The following is a 22,037-nucleotide window of genomic DNA, read 5'->3' as shown; positions in this document are numbered from 1 at the left end:
GCACAGCTTCTTTGATTAGCTTTGAAAGCGTTATGCATTTTTGCAAAAATATTTCCAAAAGCTTCAGTCTGTAGATTTGCAGACTTGAGCTGGGACTGCAACAAAAGGTGGTTCTGCACAGTTTTAGCTGCACTTTCCAGAATCTTATTTGTGACTTTGTGTTCGTTGGTCTCATCAAATTCCAATAAAATACGGCATAGTTTGTGGTGGCATCGTGACAAAATGAGAGAGATCAAGATGTCTGAAATACTCTTGCAAAGCACCTCAGTTTTATAATTAAAGGATATTAAATTATTCGACAGATACTCAATTTTAAATTAACCAAACAAACCTAAAACAATCTAAGACAACAAACCGACCTGCAATACATCTTGTTTCCCTGAAAGTTGGATTGTTTTAGGGAGTTGATTCGATTCCACTGTTTCCTTTGGGGCCTCAGCTTGCAGAACAGTTGAATTGCAGCCTATAAAACTCAGATGTGCGCAGTATTTTTTTTTCAGTCTGACAACATATTGGATTGAATGAATGTACTACATCTAGAGAAGTGCACACAAAGCAGTGTAGACGTCTCAAATCGGGACTTTGCTGCAATATTACAACCACTCACATGTGAAGGGAGCAAAACATCTATTAGGTGCATTTGATTAAATATTTTTCAAGGAAATATTGGGTTTTAGACTTTTTGTGAATGTCATGTTGACTCTGCCAGCCCACCAATACATGTTTAAACAGCAAACACAACAACAATGCTCAGACGCACCTATAATATCTCACCATAAGAGACATTTCTCAGGTGTTCCTGTCCATCACATCAGTCAGACTGGGATTGCTGAAAACCAAGAATGTTTTTGAAATCAGTGATCTACAAATCTGGTGTGCATCTTTTATAAAAAAACATGTTTTTTACATATTTGTTAAAAAACATGACAGTATGTTATGAGACAGATAATCTGTGAAAAGATCGATCTTCTCCATGTCCTCGCTCAGCCACTATTGTTGTCTGAAGAAATGCACCGCTCCTGACCAAAAACAACCAATCAGAGCCAGGAGGAGGGTCTTAGCGCTGTCTATCAACCGATTGTACTCTCTGCTCAATGTGCTGATGGTGGAGAAGCAACTCAACATAACAGGAAAACCATTTGTGCCTGGCCACCAATGAAGGCTGACAATAGGAGAGAGAAGAGGGATGAGCAACACCACACAGAGCGTGATTGACAGCACTAAGACCTGCCTTTTGGCTCTGATTGGTTATTCCTAGTTGCCACTGGAAGCAGGCAGAGGAACTCAATATTTTCACAGATTATCTGTCTCATAGAATATATTCACAACATAGCAGTGACAGTTTCAACAAATATATAAAAAAATTAAAAATAAAATAAAATTTAAGTTGCATACAGTATTTCCTGGACTATAAGGAGCTCTTAAGGTTTAAGGCCTTGTAATCTGGTGCATCTGGAGTAAAACAGCGCCCTCTAGTGATGAATATGGATTAATTCTGGCTGTGTTTACTGACCTCAGTGATTTTATGTGGTTCACGGCGCTCTGTCAAAATGTTTTTGTTACATTACAGCTACCGTAGTCAGGAGCGTCGCGGAGTAATATGCTTTGATTCACTGACTGACTGACTGTTTTGTTTCGCTTAATGCGCCTTGTATCCCGGTGCACTTTATATATGAAAAGAGATCGAAAGTAGACCATTCAGTAACAGTGTGCCCTACAGTGTTGAAAGTACAGTACTTCAGCTTTAAATTATATAAAACTTCACTGTAATGATGATGTGTTTTCCCAGACTGCATCTGTCCTTGAAGAAGTCAACAAACTAAAAGAGGAGAACTTCCTCATTGTGCATGGAACTGCAGATGGTGAGTTTCCACTAGTTTATATGGTCGACTTTTGGAATAATCTCACATCTGATTCATGTTTTCTGTGTCTCCAACCGAAGCGAGGGTCCACTTCCAGCACAGTGCTGAGCTACTAAGCCGCCTGGTGAAGGTGGAGGCCAACTACTCCCTGCAGCTGTACCCGGACGAGGGCCACGTCCTGAGAGAGCTTCGCAGTGTCAGACATTTCCAGCGGACTGTGGTGAACTACCTCCAAAACTGCCTGAAACACAGCGCCCTTCTAGATGCCCCAGAGGAAGAAGAAGAGGAAGACGACTGAGCCCAGAGGCCTTTGTCTCTCCCTCCTGAAGGACTCATGATGAGGACTGGATGCACCGGTTATGCATTTCATTGGGTCAGGTCACCAGGAATTAGAGCAGAGGAGTGGGGACCAAAAGCATCAGATCACTTCCTGTAACTTCTGGATAAAATGTTGTTCTGTACGACATGATGTTGCACACAATTAGTTCAGCCGTTTTGTTGTATGTTTTGAGAAAGAGTTTGTTTACAGAATTCACTTGAGACGATGTGGGGAAGACTGCCACTGACTCAAAACGTTTACAAAGATTATAAAGCATGCATGTCATAACGGCTGCATGATGCTGATTATGTATTTTGAGCCTTTTTTTTTTTCAAAGATTTTTGTTTTGTCTTCAAAATTTGGAGATGGGGCCTCTATTTAGGTCAGGTTTTGAAATCCGGTGTGCTTCAACTTTTAGATGCATTCTTGCTTCGGCAGTCCTCAGTCAAATGATTTGATGTTTTTTTGGTATTTGGAAAACAAGGTGTTTCAAAAACCTTGTTTTCCAAGGTCACAGTCACAGTTGACTGGTACTTCCCTGTTACTGAGCAACCCAAGGGGATTTCCACCCACTTCATTATTAGAAAGTGAAAACCTTCGGTCAGCTGGTTTTACTCCTGTATGCTCTCTGCAATGGCTGCTGGAAAAGACAAGAATGTTGAAAATTGCACATTTGTTTGTTGCCATTTTCACTTGTATAAAGAGCAAGTCTAAATATTGGGGGCGTGGCCAGCAGTAATTAATTTGCATAAAAGTGACAGAGCCTTAAAACAGCTCGTTCTGCAGTGAAATGAGATGAGATGGTGAAATGTCACCAATATGTAAAAATATGTAATGAACATGTTTTGTGTAGCCCAGAGAGCTGTCTTACCTTGTTTGAAAGGAAGCAGAATAAGTCCCCTTTAAATGACCTCTGCAGTGTGAAATCAAGTTCTGCAGAGGCCCAGTAATGGATCTCTGTACTGGAACTCATATGTATCTAAAAGTTGCAAGTCAATAACTCTTGAAGAGTTGGCTTAGAGTGTGCCAAACCTGCCGAGTGAGTGCTGTTGAAGGTAGAAACTGACGCATAAAAGAAACATCCTAACACAAAACTAAATATTTTGGATGGTTACTAAATAAATGAATGTAAATCCAAAACTTTAGCAAAAGTGTATTTGGTACTTAGGTGCTAGCCTGCTGATAGTCAGGAAGGACACTGGTCTGTTCGTAACCTGCATGATGTCAGATTACAGTCTGAGTTATGGTTGCATCCCTATTGATTAGTTTATCATCAAAAAGTAAATGTCAGAATATCTTCAAAAAGTGAAATTATTTCAGTGATTCAATTCAAAAAGTGAAACTCACACCGATTTACTGCAGACTTTGGACTTCGTTAAACATTGTGGACTAACACCAGTAGTTGCCATGACTCCCACCAGTCATTCTTTTTCTAGAACAGCTTTTCCTTTCACTCAATTTTCCAATAATATGTTTGGATACATCACTGTGAACAGCATTGGCCTTTGGTGACTTACACTCCTTTAGGAGGGAATTAATGAAAATCTACTGGACATTTGTCAAGTTATGTGTGATTCTATAGATAATGACATGATTTTTACATAAATTCATGTTTTAAAAAACATTTTTAATGGTCTCATAGTTTTGAGGTTTTCATTAGCTGTAAACCACAATTATCTGAATAAACAGAAATGAGATGTTGAAATAAATCACTGTGTATAATGAATCTATACAAAGTATGAGTTTCACTTTTTTAATTTGAATAACTGAAATAAATCAACTTTTCAAATATATTCTAATTTATTGAGATACACATTTTCTTTTTGCATTTTTACAGTGTGTTGCCGGATTATGCAGTGTTGCGTTAAGGATGAAGACCATTCTAAATGTGCCAAATACATTTTACAGATTTTGTCCTCTGGTTTTGTTTGCATTGTGTGAATAACAATGAGTATGCAACTGAAATGCAACAGAGACTATTTATACCATGCTCCAGTTCAAAAGTGAGTATAAGTTACAGGAACGTATACGTGTCTGTGCACTGTATCTAAAAGCATTATTTCTGTTTTGATACATTGTGGCATTTTAACCATTTATTGTGTAATGCAGGATTAAATTATTTCTTTGGAAAAAGTGTTCAGGTTTTATGTCAAAACTTTCAAAAGGGATCCAACTACCAGGTGTGCATGTTGTCGAATGGAAAAGAACTCAGATGAATCCAGAACATCAGCAACTCCATTCTCACTCAAAAATAAAGCTGGACATTTTGGTCTCAAATCGATAAAAATATTCCTTTATTGTTCCTCATGCTTGTAGTCTCATTTGATGGGATGAATATTGAGAAACAAAATATGCAATTAACTCTTCTCTTTATGAACAGATAACTGTCTTTTTCTGTTCAATTCACTTCAATTCAAATAAATCTTTTAAGTAGTTTTCAAAAAGCATTTATAATGGATCTATAACGCTGTAAAAAGATAATAGAAAACACAACTGGATAAAAATAGCAGATGTTGAGCATTTTAACAACCTACTTTTTATTTTTCTGTATCATTTCTGAATATATTAAGCACTCTGTCCTTCAGGTATCTGAAACATATTGATGATATTTTAGCTTAGAAATGTTACGTTTTGGGTTAAACAACCATTGGAAAGACTACTCATTGAGTTCAGTAAACACTCGCTCACAAAAGGTCTCTGCTAAAGAAGCATGTCCAATTAAAGGAAGGTTAGGTGAAAGGAAAAATATGCTAATAGGTGAACAAACAACAAGGACATCTGCAGACTTCAGAAAATTGTAAAACAAAGCTCATTCAAGAGTTTGTGGGAGATTTACAAGTTATTGATTATAGCTGAAGTAAGTGCTTAGATGTGTCCAGGGCATGGGGTACCACTAATGAACCAGAGACAATGTCAGAAATTTTAGAGCCCTTCATGCTCAAGAGGAAGATTAGAGACACCAAAGCCAACAAGTTGAAGATCATTATTGAAGCCAACAGTGCTTCCTTAATACCTCAGCAAAGCCCACAGGCTGATTGTCTTAATGTCACGCATAGCTGGTGTAATTTATGCAAAAGGGTCTCCAACCTTCTACTGAGCCAACATTTATGTAATAAAAGTCTTTTTCTTATTGTTTTTAAGTCATATTCAAGATTAAAAGAAGTTGGTTTTTGAGTTTTATAATTTACAGTCATAATTATACAATTAACAGAAATGCAAACTTATATAAATATAAACATACAAAACTGTTGAAAGTTGTTCTTTACTATGTTGCAGTTTTTTTAAAATAACCAAAGAAGTGAAGTAATGTATTGATTAAATTCTAATGTATTTGGATACACCTGTATGTCATGCCCTGACCAATTTAGAAAAATACATTTTCAAATTGTAGATATTTTACTACATATTTACATCCAGTCATAAACTCATTTGTTGCATCTGTATGGTGAAAAGATGGAAAAGGGGTATGATTATATAAGCTCAACTAATTTCAGCCTTAGTCACCAAATAAATTGTGTACTTTGGTGAATTGTGCATGGTATGTAAACGAGAACTGCATTTACACTTAGGAATACCATATTCCGAATATGTAAGTACTACCTTTGTTTTGTTTGTGTTTTTTTTTCTCTTGGTGGAATGTCTGAAATAAATTAAATAATTCAACATTTTAATTCAAAGCCTGTTCATAGAGATCTACGATAAGTTAGCCAAAGGTCTTTGCCGTCTCTGTCCAGAGTCATAAGTGGGAAAATGGACAGACCATGGTTTAAACCTGTCGTCACAAACCCAAGGATGACCCAATCCAATCACATTTATCTTATCTCTACTTTGACCAATCACACCCAACTACGTCATTCCACCAATCCAGCGCATCATCCAATCAATACAGCGGGGAGTAACAGGCCTGAATCCTTCTTCAACCTTCTAGTTTCTGGAGGGGCACCTTCAACCTGGTCCGTGGTGCACTGGCAGTGGCTCCATTTGTTAGAAAAAAAAGGAAGTAGTAATAACACTTTGATATAGACACAATGTCCTTCCTGACTATCAGCAGGCTAGCGCCTAAACTTCTCAATTCAAAGGTAAGACGATAAGAAACACGGCGTGTAGTATTTTTGTCCAAACGGCTGACGTTATCTTCGAGCTAACTTTCGGTTAGGCTGCTAACAATGCTAGTAGCTGGCTAGCTGGTGTTAGCTAGCACAGCACTATCAGGCACAGTGTGTACTACACTTTGGGGAACTTTCTATGGGGTTGTTGCGCAAACATTGTCAAATATTTTAACAGTAGTTTTCCTTTCCCCTTGTTCCATAATTTGGTTGTGTAATAGGAACTCGCGTCTTGTCAGCAAATATTAGCTTGAGGGAGGTTTTCTTGTAAAGCTGGCCTGCTAAAGTCTCACCCTGGACATGTTTCCTCAGACCTTCATGCCTCTAAGCCCTCTAAGAGTCAGTTTATTTCTCTTAGATCTTTTAATTGTTTACATTACCATGTATTTACCTTTAGACTGATTTTTAACTTGGTGATTATCCCTCTTCCCTGTTGACCTTCACATTAAGATTAATACTTCAGCTGTGTCTAATGCCGTGCCAGGATAAGGTTTGCAGCATACCGTACACGAATCTATTAAGCAGTGCTGCAGAAACGTGTTCTTCCTTGTGTGCTCACAGTCATTCAAAGTAAACGTGGTAGGAATACACTCTTATCTGACTCGCAATTTGAGAATGGAGACATGCTTAATAGTTAATCGAGTATCTTATTATTTTAACAGATGAAGTTCTGGAAAGGCAGCTATACTGCTGCCAGTTTGTGATCAAGTACCCCTAATTTAAACCTTTCAGTGACTGCAACCGGCTGTGTCCTACTCTACAGACCTTCCAAGGCAAAAATTACCTGCATTTCTATGCGTCACTTCCTACTGAAATATTTACAGTATCTTTACAGACGGCTCTCCTTTAAGAATATAACTGGTGACTAAGTAGTTTCCCACCTTGCTTGGTCTGGTGTCCTTATAGATGAAGCTGACCTCTGGCACATTTAACTTCTTCGCTTATCACCTGTTATCTCAGCTGATAAAAAATATGAGTTGGCCTTTTTTCTGCAGTTAGATAACATCTTATGACTCCAGCTATGACATAAAACAACCTTATGTGAGACACTTTTAGTCTAGAATGACAAAAAAACTTCACTCTCTTTATTAAAAGTGTATTTGGGGTAGAGGGGAGGAGGAAATTTTTTTTAGAAGGCAGAAAGCAAATTTCAAAGGTTTAATACGTTTTTAAAAATTGCTATAGATATGCAGATGTAGTTTAGAGTCAAAAGTTTACAAGGTTATCTTTGTGTATCAAATTATCTCTCCTCAGCCTTTTGTTATTAAACTCACAAAAGTACATTGAATGGAAGAAATAGATATATTTTTCAGTATCTAACATGCTGATCAGGGGAAAGTTGGCCTATTTTGATCTCATTCCAGTTGATTGGTGCATCACTAATTAACCAGCATCTAAATATTGACAGTGTTTCATTTCTAAACCAGATTGTTTTGTTGGTAAACCACAGAAAATGCTAAATGCTAGTAATGTTTTTTTTTGTTTGTTTTCTTATAAACACAACCTTTTGGATGCTGACTCCATTAACCTTTCTGTGAAATGTAGTTTCTCCACTTCTGAGTTAAGCGGCTCCATATACATAACACTTAGTAGAAATGTTGCGCAATCTTTCTCTCAGCTGTGTAAAGAGTGTGTAGTGATGCAAAAACCTCCCTTTTATTTCTCAGACCATTGGCTTGACCCTGCTCAGTTGGGTTCTTGTGGGAGAAGCAGAGCACTTTGCCATAGTTTTTCCTCATCTATTGTTACATTTGAGAGTCTAGTAAGCGCTTGCATAGCTTACGCTTGCATAGCTTACGCTTGCAGAGTTTTGCTGTAGTTTTTAAATATATCCTTTCATTATTGTATACATTTTTATTTTTACAATAATATTACTATTTATATTATTTACATAAAGTAATCTGATATTTGCCTCTTGATAACAAAAGTCAGTTTTTCAGCATCAAAATCACAAAAACGTAGAGTGTACAAGATGCACACATTCGATAATAAATCATTAATAAAAAAATAATACTAGTTAATTTCTATCAACCCAATTTATTCATAAATATCCTAAAAACACAACGCGAGAAGAAAGTTGATAAAGAGAAAAATATAGGAAAGTTAACAGAAAATTAAAGGAGGCAAACAAAATTCGGTCGTAACGTCTCACACTGAGTTGAAAGTTTGAAAAACAGCAGAAAACTGGGGAAAAACAACAATTTACAAAAGAGGCAAAAATGTAGTGCATTTTATTATTCAAGTCTGTATTAAAAACAGCTTAACAGGGTAGGAAAATAACTGTAGAAATGTGCATAGGAATGCACTAACTGACTTCTAACTGACTTTATTTATTTAATATGAATCTGATTATCAGAGTTGAAATGTTCAATGTGTTTTTAGTCGTTTCCTGCTGCTTATAATCATCTAATTTGACAAACTGAATGTTGGAAAGTTTTACCTCCCTGCTACACCAGAATAACCGAGTTAAAAATAGAAACCAGGATCGATAAAGTACATAGTAGCTATTTGATTTGACTACTTGCTTTTTTAGCAACCATCTAACCACAAGTTAGATTATCCATCTCATTTATCCTGTGTAAAATATTCAACTAAACTCTGTGAATGCATTTGTAGTTCTGCTGAGCTGTAATTAACTTTTTATTTTTCATTTAAGCCAAAAAAAAAAAAAAAAGTTAGTTTCCATAAGTTTTTATTACTTTGGAGATGTTTGGTTTCAGATGATGGAAAGTTTAAATTTATATTCAGTCTTTCTACTGCTTGTCTCATTCACAGAATGCCACGTACTTATTTGTGGCAGCTAGGAATGCCACTGCATCAACCACAGTAAGTATAAATATTTTAACTGTCCTCACTTGTCACTTGTTTTTATTATAATACATAAAACACTTTAAAAATATATGATATCATGATACTACTAACCTCTGTTGCTCCAAAGTGTTGAGAAGACTCTAATCCTTGTTATTTTTGTGTTTTAGTTTAACATAAGAGTAAATAAAGGGTTTTGTTAAATTAATTTTGCTTTTTTTCTCTCTCCAGAATCTGAAGGATGTGTTGGCAGACCTCATCCCAAAAGAACAGACCAGGATTAAGAATTTTAAACAACAGTATGGCAAAACAAACATAGGTCAGATTACTGTTGACATGGTGAGTAACAGCCATTTACATGTTATAGTAAGTAAATATGGATGCAGATAGTAAAGGAACTGTAAAGACTTCTCTGCTTTTAAAAGTAGGAGAGGGGTGGAGATCTGACTCTGTATATTAATTTAGAAAGGTCTGCCTCAGCTTTTGACCAGGACAGAGATTAATAATACCATGGCTGCAGTACATAATCCATTTAGTCCTGTCCTGGCTGGTTTACTGTGTCAGGTATCACTGGGCGGTCATCTGCCTCTGAGGTCACAGTATGAACTGATTCCTGCCAACAGAGATTTCAGCTGAGTCACTCCAAATCTCTGCAGATCTCAAACAAACATGTATAGACTCAGACATTTACAGCACTGCCATAACGCTTGATGACGGTTTCCAGGTGGACTGCAGGGGAATTTATTGTCTTGTGGTCTAGTTTTATATCTTTATAGCAAGTTCTCCTGTTTTTATTTTTCTCCTAATGCTGGTGATTTTCAAAACCCCGTGATTATGATTATTTAACAGGTCTATGGTGGGATGAGAGGGATGAAGGGGCTGGTATATGAAACATCTGTGTTGGATCCAGATGAGGTAAGTTTTTTTTTTTTTTTTTTTATAGTACAAAACATTTCAGAAAATGAGGGTCATAGAGGTGAACAGCTGTTATTGAACAAAAACCTTTTGTTTTGACAGTTTGACATGTTAAAACGTCCTTAGTTGATCAATTGTTCCTGCAAATGCACAACTATTGATCAGGCCATACCAGATGAACTGTCCAAACAGAAAAAAGCATTTGTGTTTTATTTTGGTTGTTAAAAGTCAAGTAAAAAAAAAAAAATCCTGAAATTGATATTTGGAAGCCATATGGAATCGTCTCAATAAGTGTTAATGTTGTCCAAGAATCTGGTTTATTGCAGTAATTAAAAACAAAAAGTGACCTATTATACATGTAGAAATGTATTTTATTTACCTCCCTTTCAGTACTATGGCGAACAGTTAACGGAAACTAAAAATGTAGTTTTTAAGAAAATGTCAGTATTACACAAGATTAATTTAGAAACAATTTATTGACATGCATCTGCTGTGTTACATTTAAAACTTTTCATTTCAACTAAGCCTGTCAATTAATCACATAAGTTAAAATGAACTCGATTTGCATTCTGATTAATTTTTTTTTGAAGGTCAGTTTTGTTTACAGACACTTCATAATTCATTTTATTTGTGTGTTTTTCATTTCCTTTTTTTATTTATTGTATTTGGATATTGTGTTTTATTTTGGACATTTAAAATGCCTTTGAGAGGGTGAACTTGTGTTATTATACAATCTTCAATATATTACTTGAAAATGGTTTGTTTATTTCAATAATTTCTGGGACAATCTATCTTCTTGTGACCGGCCCAATCCCAACATTTTTATGCTGTTTAGGAAAACCTCTTGCTGAATATTTGTTTTTATTTATTTTTTGAGTTCATTGTGTCCTCTGTGTGTGTTGGTGTGCAGGGCATCCGTTTCAGAGGCTACAGCATTCCAGAGTGTCAGAAGTTGCTGCCTAAAGCTCCAGGAGGTGCGGAGCCGCTGCCTGAAGGCCTCTTTTGGCTGCTGGTAACGGGACAAGTCCCAACGGAGGAGCAGGTGAGGAACACGAAAGATGCTGTTGATTTGAACAAGGAGAATCTGGCATGCTAACTAGTCAGCGTCCAATTTCTTAGAGATATAAGTGACACCTTAAGATCAAGCAAGGATAGCAAAGTTGTTTATTCAAAGAAATATATTTGGTGCATCTATAATAACACAGCACCTCACTGTAAATGACTGGAATTCAAATAAGAAGCGACACATAATGAGTGCATCCAACCATAGGAAACAGGAACCAAATATAAACAAAAAGGCTTTGTGAAGCTTTTTTTAAATACACAAATTAAGTATGACTCATATTTAATTTTTGCAGTAACGTCTTTAGTTTAGACGACTGTAAGCATTTAAATGCACTTCCTTTCTGTAAGACAACTCTGATTATTTGGGAATAGCTTTTTGATTGATTTTTGGAGCCTCGAATGGGGATCGAGTTAATCATTACAAAAGTTGGAAACACTTTTGATTGGTTCTAGTGTGATAGATTATCAGCAGTTGGAAATGAGTCATGGTTTTCCTCACAATTTCCTTTATTTTGGGAGATTGGTGATCGGTCGATGCTTACATGTGAAGCCGATCCTGTCCACTGACCTTATCCAAAGGTCTAAAAATCAGCCGCTGTCCTTTTCTGCTCCCTCATGAGAGGTTTGACTGACAGACCGGCGTACCTCGTCATGTCTGCATGCTTCCAGTTAACAATAGTCACCCTCCTGTCATCAAGTCAGTGACTTCCTAGATGGCGACATTTCAGACAAAAAAACTGCCAGGTCAGGCATTTTAAAGATCAGCAATTGGCCAGAAAATTACAATCAGCGCACTGCTAGTATTTCCATAAAATGATGTACTTCAAAAACTGTTCCAGAGATGGCCCTTCTGTCGTTGCACTTTGACCTACTGTACAAAAACTGAAGCTGAAGTCACTGAGATTTTATTGCTTCAACTAACCTCTTTGAATAGTATCAATACCATTGATAAGACGCTACTTTTATCTGATTGTAGTGTTGGCTTTCAGCTGCTTGATCCTTAGTTTGAGTGTTTTACTTTTGTTTTGTCCCTGTAGGTAAACTGGGTGTCCAAAGAGTGGGCGAAGAGAGCAGCACTCCCCTCTCACGTTGTCACCATGTTGGATAACTTCCCCACAAACCTGCACCCCATGTCGCAGTTCAGTGCCGCCATCACGGCTCTGAACAGCGAGAGCAGCTTTGCCCGGGCGTACTCTGAGGGAGTGCACAAGTCCAAGTACTGGGAGGTGAGTGTAAATCTGCTCAACACTTCATGTCCTGATAAACGGTGGCTCTGGGACTGAGTGCAACATAGCAGACTCTTTTGGTGAAGTGCCACTAATCTTGATTAATTTTTCACAAAGTTTCTGTCCAGTCTTTTTCACTTTATTTGTTTAAATGGGAAGAGAAACTCAACCGTTTGCGTTGCTTTTCTTAGTTCGTCTATGAAGACTCCATGGACTTGATTGCCAAGCTGCCATGCATCGCTGCTAAGATCTACCGCAACCTTTACCGTGAAGGCAGCAGCATCGGGGCCATCGACTCCAACCTGGACTGGTCCCACAATTTCACCAACATGCTGGGCTACAGTGACGTCCAGTTCACCGAGCTAATGAGGCTCTACCTCACCATCCACAGGTGGGAAATTAAATGTCTTCATGCATCATAAACCTGGTTTCTTTTTGTTAGATTTGAAACTAACAATGGTAGCTTTTATGGTCCAAGTTCTGAATGTGTCATATTGAAGTTGGTTGCTGTGACTGTTTTTTTTTTAACTGCTGGTATTTGACTCAACATTTTTCTTTATATGACAAAAATTAATAAGCAGGACAATCAGGACTGAGGAGCTGGGTTAGGCTAACCTTAGTTAGCTTCTCTTCTTCTAAAGCTACTTGCTTTTTATGCATCTTATGTTTTAATAATTTTCAGTAGTCTCTAAAAATATTAAATGTATTTCTAGATCTTCTTCAACCGTTATTTAACCAGAATAAAAACTTTTAGAGATGAAAAAATCTCTTTTACGAGAGCTTCCTGGCAGTTGTCAGCAGTTACTTACAGATGTACACTTTCACTACACAACAGTATCATTAAAAATGTTAAAACATAGATGTAAAACTATATTTAGTTTGAAAACAATGACATACAGACTATGTATCTGGTAGATCTTTTAAAAAGAAACCGGCTCATTCAACCAGAGTTCATTCAGTTCAGAACAGTTTGAACTACAGCGTTTGTTAGTTTACGGTCGATCAACGTTCACCAGGATGATCCACAATCCTGGACAGCTTTGAGTATTTTATATTTTGGAACATATATGCTATAAACCACAACGTTTCTGTTTGTAATTCCTAAAAATGGCTTTGATGGGGGTGTTTATCCCTCTGCTGCCAGTCAGAAAATGGTTAGAATGTCGATTGAAAGCAAAAATACAAATTACTCCTGTCAGTAGAGTTAAAGTATGAATTTAAGCTGCCAGCTGAGTTGGTTTTTGTTCTGCATTTCGTCTCTAGTGAGTCATTCAAAGGAAGTAGCGCGTTGGCACAATAACACACTCACCCAACTACCTTGTGGTGACGCCAGCATCAGGTACCTGACATGTGACCACACCCTCATGCAGTCACCTGAGGCTGTGGAAAATACGAACACCTGCAACAAATAAACGGCTCTTTCAGTTTAACAACATTCAGTCACAAAACTCAACTTTTGGTTCTGGCTTTAGTCCAAAAACACACTTCCTCCTCTTCAGCTCTGTGTTCTAGGATAGATTTATACCTGCTTTGTCTAATTTGGCCTCATTTCCTGATGTGGAAAAAACCAGCCAAGGTAACTATATTGGTTACTTGAAAAGGCTCTGTGGAAAAGCAACTTCAGGAAACATTAACTTCCCTCATGATCTTATCTTTGCAAAGAAGCTCAGCACTTTCATTTCAGGTCGTTTATTTAACCTGCAGCGTTTTCCCCCCAAAAGCTTCAAATTCAGCTGGATTTGCAAAATGAAACCCACACATGAGGGAAAAAAATGTTTTTTTGCGACTGCCCAATGATAAAATGTTACTGAAAAGCCCTACGAGAGATTTTAAAGCAGAACATTCCTTTGGAGAGCAAGTTCAGGTATTTTGGTGAGAATATCGAAGAAATGAATATCTAGTGACTATTGTATTAACAAGTAAAAAGATTATTATAAGAAAATGGTTTTCACAGGACAAACCAATCTTGGATGACTGGATGGATATAACGTCTATAAAATGGAAAAAGTAACATTTTCTCAATAACAAGACTGAAGAATTTAGTTTATGGGTAAACTATGTGACACTAAGAAAATTTTATTTTTAGTAATCAACCTTGTAATCCACTCTTACAATAGACACACCTATAATTGTTGAATAATGTTCTTCTAATTTGTGTATTTTTCTACTTATTTCTTTCCATTTCTTACCGTTATCGTTCTCTGGCTATCAGAGTTGTAACAGTTGTTTTATTCGTCATACTGCACATGTCTACTTATCTTCAAGTGTTGAAATTTGCAATATAATATAGTGACTGGTTTGTGAAATTTGCTTCACTGGGAATCAATTAATTGAGTTTATTTATCTAGCATATTTCAGCAATAAGGCAGTTCAACATTATAAAAATACAAAATCTTACAACACGGTCAACAGTTGAGGTATTACAATTTGTCAAGTGCCGTCGCATCAAAATGTTTCATTTATAATGTTTCAAAATTAACTCTAATCAGCTGGGTTTTTAGCCTTGATTTAAAGGAACTCAGTGTTTCGGCAGTTTTCTGGAGGTTTATTCCAGACTTGCAGTGTAAAGAAGCTGAATGCTGCTTCTCCATGTTTGGTTCTGGTTCTGGGGATGCAGAGCAGAACCAGAGGACTTGAGGTGTCTGGAAGGTTGATGCAACAATAAAGATTAAACAACTAATGTTAGTGTTATGCGGTTTACTCAAGTTACAAATTATTTGGAAGAAGTTTCTTTTTTCTGTATTGGTGTCCGGTTTACATCTGAGGAAATCCATCAGTTGATGCTTTAATCATATTGTATTGGTTTTGAATGCAAACATGTTTGAGGTGTAGTTTCCTCCTGATGATGTTGTTTCTCTTTTTTTCCACCAGTGATCATGAAGGAGGCAACGTCAGCGCCCACACCAGCCACCTAGTAGGGAGCGCCCTGTCCGATCCCTACCTGTCCTTCAGCGCAGCTATGAACGGTCTGGCCGGTCCGCTCCACGGCCTGGCCAATCAGGTTCGTACATATTATCATCTTAATCTAAAGTAGCCTTTTTAACCTGCTCTGTTTGCCCCGTTAGCAAATTCATAAACATGCAGTGAGGTTTCCCCCAGAAAACCTGCTAAACCTGGTGGTTGGAGCGTCGGCACTCATTCATCCATCAGCCTGTCGTGTTTTTGAGTTAAAAAAATGTTGACACAAAATTTTGAAAATTTCACTTGATAATTATGTTACTGAAAGATTAAAACCTGAATACCAACTATGAAATCTTAGAAAATGCAAACATTTTAAAAAGACTTAAATAAACAAGCAATGCTTCGCTTGGTAGGGGCACAGGCACAAGGAAAGCCTGGTGGCCCGCCAGGCTTAAAATACACTGACGGGAACCCTGGACAGGCATGATGAAGATGTTACTAATAATTATTAAAGAGGATTTTTTTGGGGCGTTTTTTTAGCTTGGAATCAAATTCTTTAACAGTACAAAATGTTTTTTGTTTTTGTGTAGACATTTTTCTTATGAAACAAGTCGGCCCTAATAAACCTAACGAATAAGTAGATTGAGAATGGAGCCTCAGAAAAACTGCTATGATTAATACCTTATTCCAATAATAATATTGCAATAATGTTTACTTGTACTAAATATATTGAGACAAATCCCATAGTGCTTTTTAAATGGTTTATTTTAAAGACTGTGTGAGTTTATGTGTTTGTTGTAACTTTGTACATTTCAGGATTTATTTATATGGACTTCTCTTGCTACTTGCTGAAGGAAATTTAGCTTTTTATTTCCATTTTAACCAACAGTAAACTCTTATGTCGTGGTTCAAACTACCGACCTTAGTGTTTTTAATTTTTATACTTATTTTATTAACTTTCTAGTGTTTTCATATTATTAATCATTAACTAAAATAATATCCTCATTAATTTATTGCCAAAGTTTCTCCAGCTATCATGGTTCATGGTATCATAGTGCTTGAAATACTTAAAAATGCTTTAATTTCTAGGTTTGGAAAGTTCTTGATATTCAAACTACAAAGTTGTGGAATAAAATGCAATCTAACGTTTCATTTAAAGTTTACATTTGGAAAGTGTTATTTACAATTGAAACCACATTTACAGGTAATAAAAATACACATTTTTTTCTCACCATCTAAAGTTACATCAGACCAATTTTTTTTTTATATTACAAAAATTATATCCATTTCCTAAGTACATTAAAACTTAGAGAAGATATTTTGAGATTTTTTTATGACTTTCTCAGCCCATTCAAAGAGTAAGGCATAAAATTTTATTATACTTTAGTTTCTCTTCTGTACAATATTATCACAAGACATTAATGACGGTAATAAATGATGTGAATTTAAACTGACTTCTGAAGTTCATTTGTGTTTTATTTTCATCTCCAATCCTGGCATTTTACTGAAGTGCTCACCTCACTGTGTTGCACTAATAACATAATGATATTCATGAAATGGATGGAAACGTAAAAACTTGTTTTCTGTTGCAGGAAGTGCTGGTGTGGCTGACGGCCCTGCAGAAGGAGCTCGGAGGAGAAGTATCTGATGAGAGGATGAGGGATTATATCTGGAACACACTCAAGTCTGGCAGGGTAAAAGTCAAACCCAAACATTCCCACCCAGTCACGACTTCGTTTGCGTCGACATGCAGGGAGATTGCGATCTCTTCGGTTGTGTAACGAGGCGCGTCGCATTTTTTACTTTTTCAAGGTGGTTCCAGGCTACGGTCATGCTGTCCTAAGAAAGACTGACCCGCGTTACACCTGCCAGCGCGAGTTTGCCCTGAAGCATCTGCCCAATGACCCCATGTTCAAGCTGGTTGCGCAGCTTTACAAGATTGTACCCAATGTGCTGCTGGAGCAGGGGAAAGCCAAGAACCCCTGGCCCAACGTGGATGCTCACAGTGGAGTCCTTCTGCAGGTAAGATGCTGTCCACAGCGCCTCTCACTTCATCAGCCATGTTACACCTACGCCTGTCACAATGATCGATAAATCATCTAATCGCATGAGAAATTAAAACAAGCTCAATAATTTCTATTGGCATGATTTATCGTTTTTCTCTTTTCTTTCTGGAAGGTAAAGATTTCAGGTTGATGTTTTGGTTTCAACTTTCCCTTTTTCCCTTTTGAAGGACAATTTTGTTTTGTTTATCTTTGGTGTTTAAAATGCCTCCCAGTTCCAGTGTTAAATGTTCATTACAATTTAATGTTTGTTGCTTTTTGAGAGTGTTCTTGCATTCTTTTGTCTTTACCAATACATTAGTCAAAGATGGTCTCAAAACAACATTATCGTCTATCGAAGTAACTTCTGGGACAATTTATCGTGCAGCTGAATTTGTTAGCATGACAGGTTTTCTGTGACAAACCAACACAGACCTGGGTAAAGCAGGGAAATGAAATCTGAACAGTGTGGAGTGTAATTTGCAGCCCAGTTTCACGTAGCTGAGTTGCAAACAAAAAAAAAAAACATGCAATTTCTAGTTCTGGGAATTCTAAATCGATTTTAACATGTTTTTAAAATCTACGTCTTTGCCGCTTGTATTTGCTATTATACAGCATATTTCAATACTCTGGCACTTTTTTATTTAAGAAAAAGCTAAGCTAACTTAATACTGATCATTTAGGTCAGGGCTTTATGCACAAATTTTGTCATTTATAAACTGATGTAATTTGCTATAGTATGGAAGCTTATAGAACTGTCTGAAGTGTTTTTTGTTTGCACTCTTCTTTTCAATCACATATTTTAAACAGAATCTCTAGACTGTAAAATAACTTCTGAATCAAATCACTACACACTGAAAGATTCACATTTCTACAATAAGTAGTGTTAGATAATACTGAACATTTTTCACGTTGACCAGTCCGTCCATGACAATTGTTTGTGATTTTTTTTTTCTTTTTTGCAATTAACTAACACTGCAAAAACACAAATTTCTATTAAGTATTTTTGGTTTAGTTTCTAGTGCAAATATCTTAGTAAACTTGAAATGAGACAAACTAACTCAAAAGTAACTTTTCAGCAACATGTGTAGGCTTGTTTTAAGTAATTCCTTAATATTGATGAAAAAGAGGTGTGCTGTGGTGGCGCAGGGGTTAAGGACAACCCATGTGTGGAGGCCCTAGTCCCCAACGCGGCCGTCGCAGGTTCAATTCCCAGCCTGGTGACCCTTGCCTTTCCCCATCTGTCATTACCAACTTTCCTGTCAATTAACTATCAAATAAATGCCACTAGAGCCAATAAAACCTTTAAAAAATATATTGATGAAAAAGAACTTGCTCTACTGGCAGAGAAATGAACTTATAACATGGGAAACATGTTCTAAGTTAAATAATCTGCCAATGGAACAAGAACTTCATCAATATTAAGTAATTATGTACTTAAAACAAGCCTCTATTTCTTGCTAAAAAGTTAACTGGGTTAGTTTTGTCTAAGATAGTAAACGATAAAAACGAGATTTTGTGAGATTTTGTGTTTTTTGCAGTGAGCCATGGCGGCCATATTTGCTGTATTCAGTCTAATTTGTGTGTGTGTGTGTGCAGTACTACGGGATGACGGAGATGAACTACTACACCGTCCTCTTCGGTGTGTCCCGCGCTCTCGGCGTCCTCGCCCAGCTGGTGTGGAGCAGAGCCCTCGGCTTCCCCTTGGAGCGCCCCAAGTCCATGAGCACGGATGGACTGATGTCTCTGGTCGGAACCAAATCGGGCTGAAGCGACGCCTCAGAGGAGCTGAGGGTTGGCAGGAAGAGTGAGACCAGGCGGAAACATCGAAAGGCAGACACCAGTTGACCCCTTTTGTCATTTCCAACCCCAGGGATTTAGTGGGATTCAAAGAGACAGTACGCTTTTAATGGTATTTCGCTAAAGAAGGGCCTTTTAAATTGTAACACCGGTAGTGTTAACTGCGTTTAGTTAACCACTGAGGAGTTTCTTCCCATCATGTCTGCATGTTTGGAACTTGAGAGCAACAAACTTCAGACATGCACATATGTAACCTTGAGTGGGCTCAAACTATTTTTCCAGTGCAAGTCTGCAAGCATCTGTAAGATTTCCCCCTGAGCGCTGCCTGCATGGTTCACATTGAGCACTGAGTCCAAGGCAGTGGCATTCAAAGGGAATTGTGGGAGTGAACCACACTTCCTGGATATTTTGTTAATCTTTTCTCAACTTTAAATTTTTTTTGTCTTTAAAAAAAACCCCCACATCAAATAGCAATGTTTTTGTTCTATGCAATCTTATTTTCCCTTTACATGTAATCGGTGTGTTTCACTCCCACATATGAACACTCCAGTTTAAAATAAATTAATGAAAAAGGTCCTAACCAGTAACCCAAAATGTAATCTATTGAAGATGTTTAATTGTATAAGAATCAGTTAAAAGATACTGCCCCTTTAAATCTTTGATCGCCCCTGTTTTCTCCTGCTTGTATTTTTTTTCCTCATTTGAATAAATGACCTCGGTGACCTCTATGATCAAAATGCCTGTCTGCATAGAAACCTCGTCGTTTTTCCTTTTTAATATTTCAGCTTTTAATGAGTTTTGACTGAAGGCGTCTTAAGATGAATGTACGTTAACAGTACAACAACAAAACAGAAAAAAAACAATTTGACTAAAAACGGTGTTGTAGTTGCCTGTAATAAATCCTTAAGAGCAAGCTTGGGATGATAGGAAGATTTTCTAGTTGTCTTTTAATATGTGAAGTAATCCGCACAGGAGGGCGCATTGACATCGGCCCCTCCAAATAAACGAGCACTTGCTTGATTGGGCTCCCCAATTTGTAGCCGTAGAACCTTTTATCCAGATTGATTGTGTACCTTTTGTGTTGAAAATGTAAAGAGAGTAAGTAATCTTCACGTTCTCATTTTGTGGTTTTATTTATACTTTGTGTACATAGGTATATATATGTATAGCTTGAATGTATGAGCTCCATGCGATCACCTGCTTGTTATAACCACAATGAGTTCCACAGCTTACCAATGATGTAATAATGGCGTCCGGTCCCACTGGCCACCGTCTCATTCTGACAATGAACAAAAAAAGAAAAACTGCAGCTATCTTGTAAATACAGTTTCTTGCGTAGCTGGTGCTGGTTTCTTTCTTTCTTTTTCTTTTTTTAGTTTCAAGCTTGCTCTTAAGTTCTGGGTTTGTCAACACTCCATGTTTGTGAGGTTTCTGTTCCTGCATATATTTTTCTTTTCCCCCTAAAAACTTTCAGCTGGTAGTTCACACAGGCGTTTGATTCGGTACCATCAGTCTTAATCAGACGTCGTCTTGTGTTGTTTTTTTTCTTGTGTTCTTCCATGGTGTCGGCTGGTTGTTGATGTGGTTATTTTGATCGTAGAGGGTTGCTAAGGTTGTACGTAACTGGGCAAAGTGATTGCAGGTGGTTTCGTTGGAGCGGTGCTTTAGGGGATTGAGCTAAACGGGTCAAAATGGGCAAAACAATAAGCTTAAAAAGCGATCGCTGAAAAAGCTAACAAAAACTGAAAAATAAAGGTTTTTATTAACATTTTTGTGTCCTTTCTTTGGTTTTCACATGAAAATTTGCGGCCCTTAAACTTCTTATTTTTTACACGTTACAACTGCAAAATTTCAATGTGTTTTATTGAAATATTTTATGTTGTAGACCAACACAAAGTAGCATATAAATTTGATTTTGAAAGAAATGGATGCATGGTTTTTTAGAAATTGTTTTTACAAAGAAATAAATGATAGGCATTTAAATTTAACTCCTAGTTAATGGTGCTCTATTAAGCCAACCTTTACTGCAATAACAGCAGCATAGCATAAGTCTTTATGCTAACTGCTGTTTAGCTCAAACTCATTCAGATTTAATGAATAGCAACATAAATTCAAGTTCATTTCAATTCAGGCTAAATATAAATACTAGAGCTCAGTTTAGTTTGAATTAAATTTTGATTTAAATTGAATTCAAAAATTATTTTAATCAGGAAATTTTTCTTCAAAGAGTTGTGGATTCTGATGGCTGGAAGGATCTGTAGCAGTCAGTATTACAGCAAATCTGAAGAAGCCTCTGACTGAAGACTTTTATAACGGTGTCAAAAAGAGGGTCGTCTGTAATTTTCTTGGTTTTTATATAAAGTCCTTCTTCACACCATCATCTTGTTTCTTTTAGCCTGGGCTAATTTATTATGAGGACATAAATTAGCCTTCTGAGACTTCTTATTCGCATAGAATTACTTTTATGACTTTAGTTCCCAAAAATGTGAAAATATGATTAAAGTCCATTTCATCCGTTCTTAATTTGCAGTTTAGTCGACTGATTTACTAATTTGCCTCTGAAAGCAGTTGGTTTTATTCTGGGGTTTTAAACGAATTAAGATGAATACAAATGCATTCCACTTTTTTTCCCCATTTTGTTTACAAAAATGTTTCTTTTTTAGCATTTCATCCATTGATTGTCTGCCCATAATGGCTCTTAACTGGCTAAAAAAACTGATACTTTTAAATAAAAATCTAACAACCATCACTTAGCAGTTTTTCTTGAATAATTGTATTAACATTCCACAACAAAATTACATTAAAACTACTAATACTTTATTTTGTTTGATTTTCTCATTAGTTTGGAATTTAAAAAAAAAATAACATCTCATGGAAGAAAAATGTAGCTGCTCTCATTTTGCAAAAGCTTTATTTTTCTTTATTTTAAAACTTAAAAGTAGAAATAAAATGGTTTTTCTTTAAAACAATACAACAATCATCCTGCAGTAGGT

The 22,037-nt window shown here is 36.8% G+C and overlaps 2 protein-coding genes across 2 annotated transcripts in view; both read left to right on the top strand.

Moving 5' to 3' along the window:
- Window positions 1-4,314, top strand: part of LOC103139177 (inactive dipeptidyl peptidase 10) — a 55,442-nt gene extending 51,128 nt beyond the window's left edge. The window contains exons 25-26 of the mRNA XM_007553666.2: window positions 1,790-1,862; window positions 1,943-4,314. Coding sequence (XP_007553728.2) covers window positions 1,790-1,862; window positions 1,943-2,160 — 291 coding nt within the window. The 3' untranslated portion in view covers window positions 2,161-4,314. The remainder of the gene's footprint in view (window positions 1-1,789; window positions 1,863-1,942) is intronic.
- A 1,778-nt stretch (window positions 4,315-6,092) lies between these two features.
- Window positions 6,093-19,938, top strand: cs (citrate synthase). The gene is made up of 11 exons (XM_007553620.2): window positions 6,093-6,260; window positions 9,063-9,113; window positions 9,327-9,434; window positions 9,945-10,010; window positions 10,921-11,052; window positions 12,113-12,301; window positions 12,493-12,692; window positions 15,173-15,302; window positions 16,795-16,896; window positions 17,015-17,224; window positions 18,844-19,938. Exons 1-11 carry the CDS (start codon window positions 6,210-6,212, stop codon window positions 19,012-19,014), a joined length of 1,410 nt encoding a protein of 469 aa, XP_007553682.1. The 5' UTR covers window positions 6,093-6,209; the 3' UTR covers window positions 19,015-19,938.
- Window positions 19,939-22,037: the final 2,099 nt, after the last annotated feature.

The sequence above is a fragment of the Poecilia formosa genome, unplaced genomic scaffold, assembly GCF_000485575.1.
Source record: "Poecilia formosa unplaced genomic scaffold, Poecilia_formosa-5.1.2 Scaffold57, whole genome shotgun sequence".
Classification (NCBI taxonomy): Eukaryota; Metazoa; Chordata; class Actinopteri; order Cyprinodontiformes; family Poeciliidae; genus Poecilia; species Poecilia formosa.
Note: the sequence above shows the minus strand (reverse complement) of the source record. Positions and strands in the feature narration are given on the sequence as shown.

Coding starts and splice junctions, on each gene's coding strand:
- cs (XM_007553620.2), top strand. CDS start 6,210: ATGTCCTTCCTGACTATCAGCAGGCTAGCGCCTAAACTTCTCAATTCA. Junction 10,011..10,920: donor CTGTGTTGGATCCAGATGAG/GTAAGTTTTTTT, acceptor GTTGGTGTGCAG/GGCATCCGTTTCAGAGGCTA. Junction 16,897..17,014: donor ACACACTCAAGTCTGGCAGG/GTAAAAGTCAAA, acceptor TACTTTTTCAAG/GTGGTTCCAGGCTACGGTCA.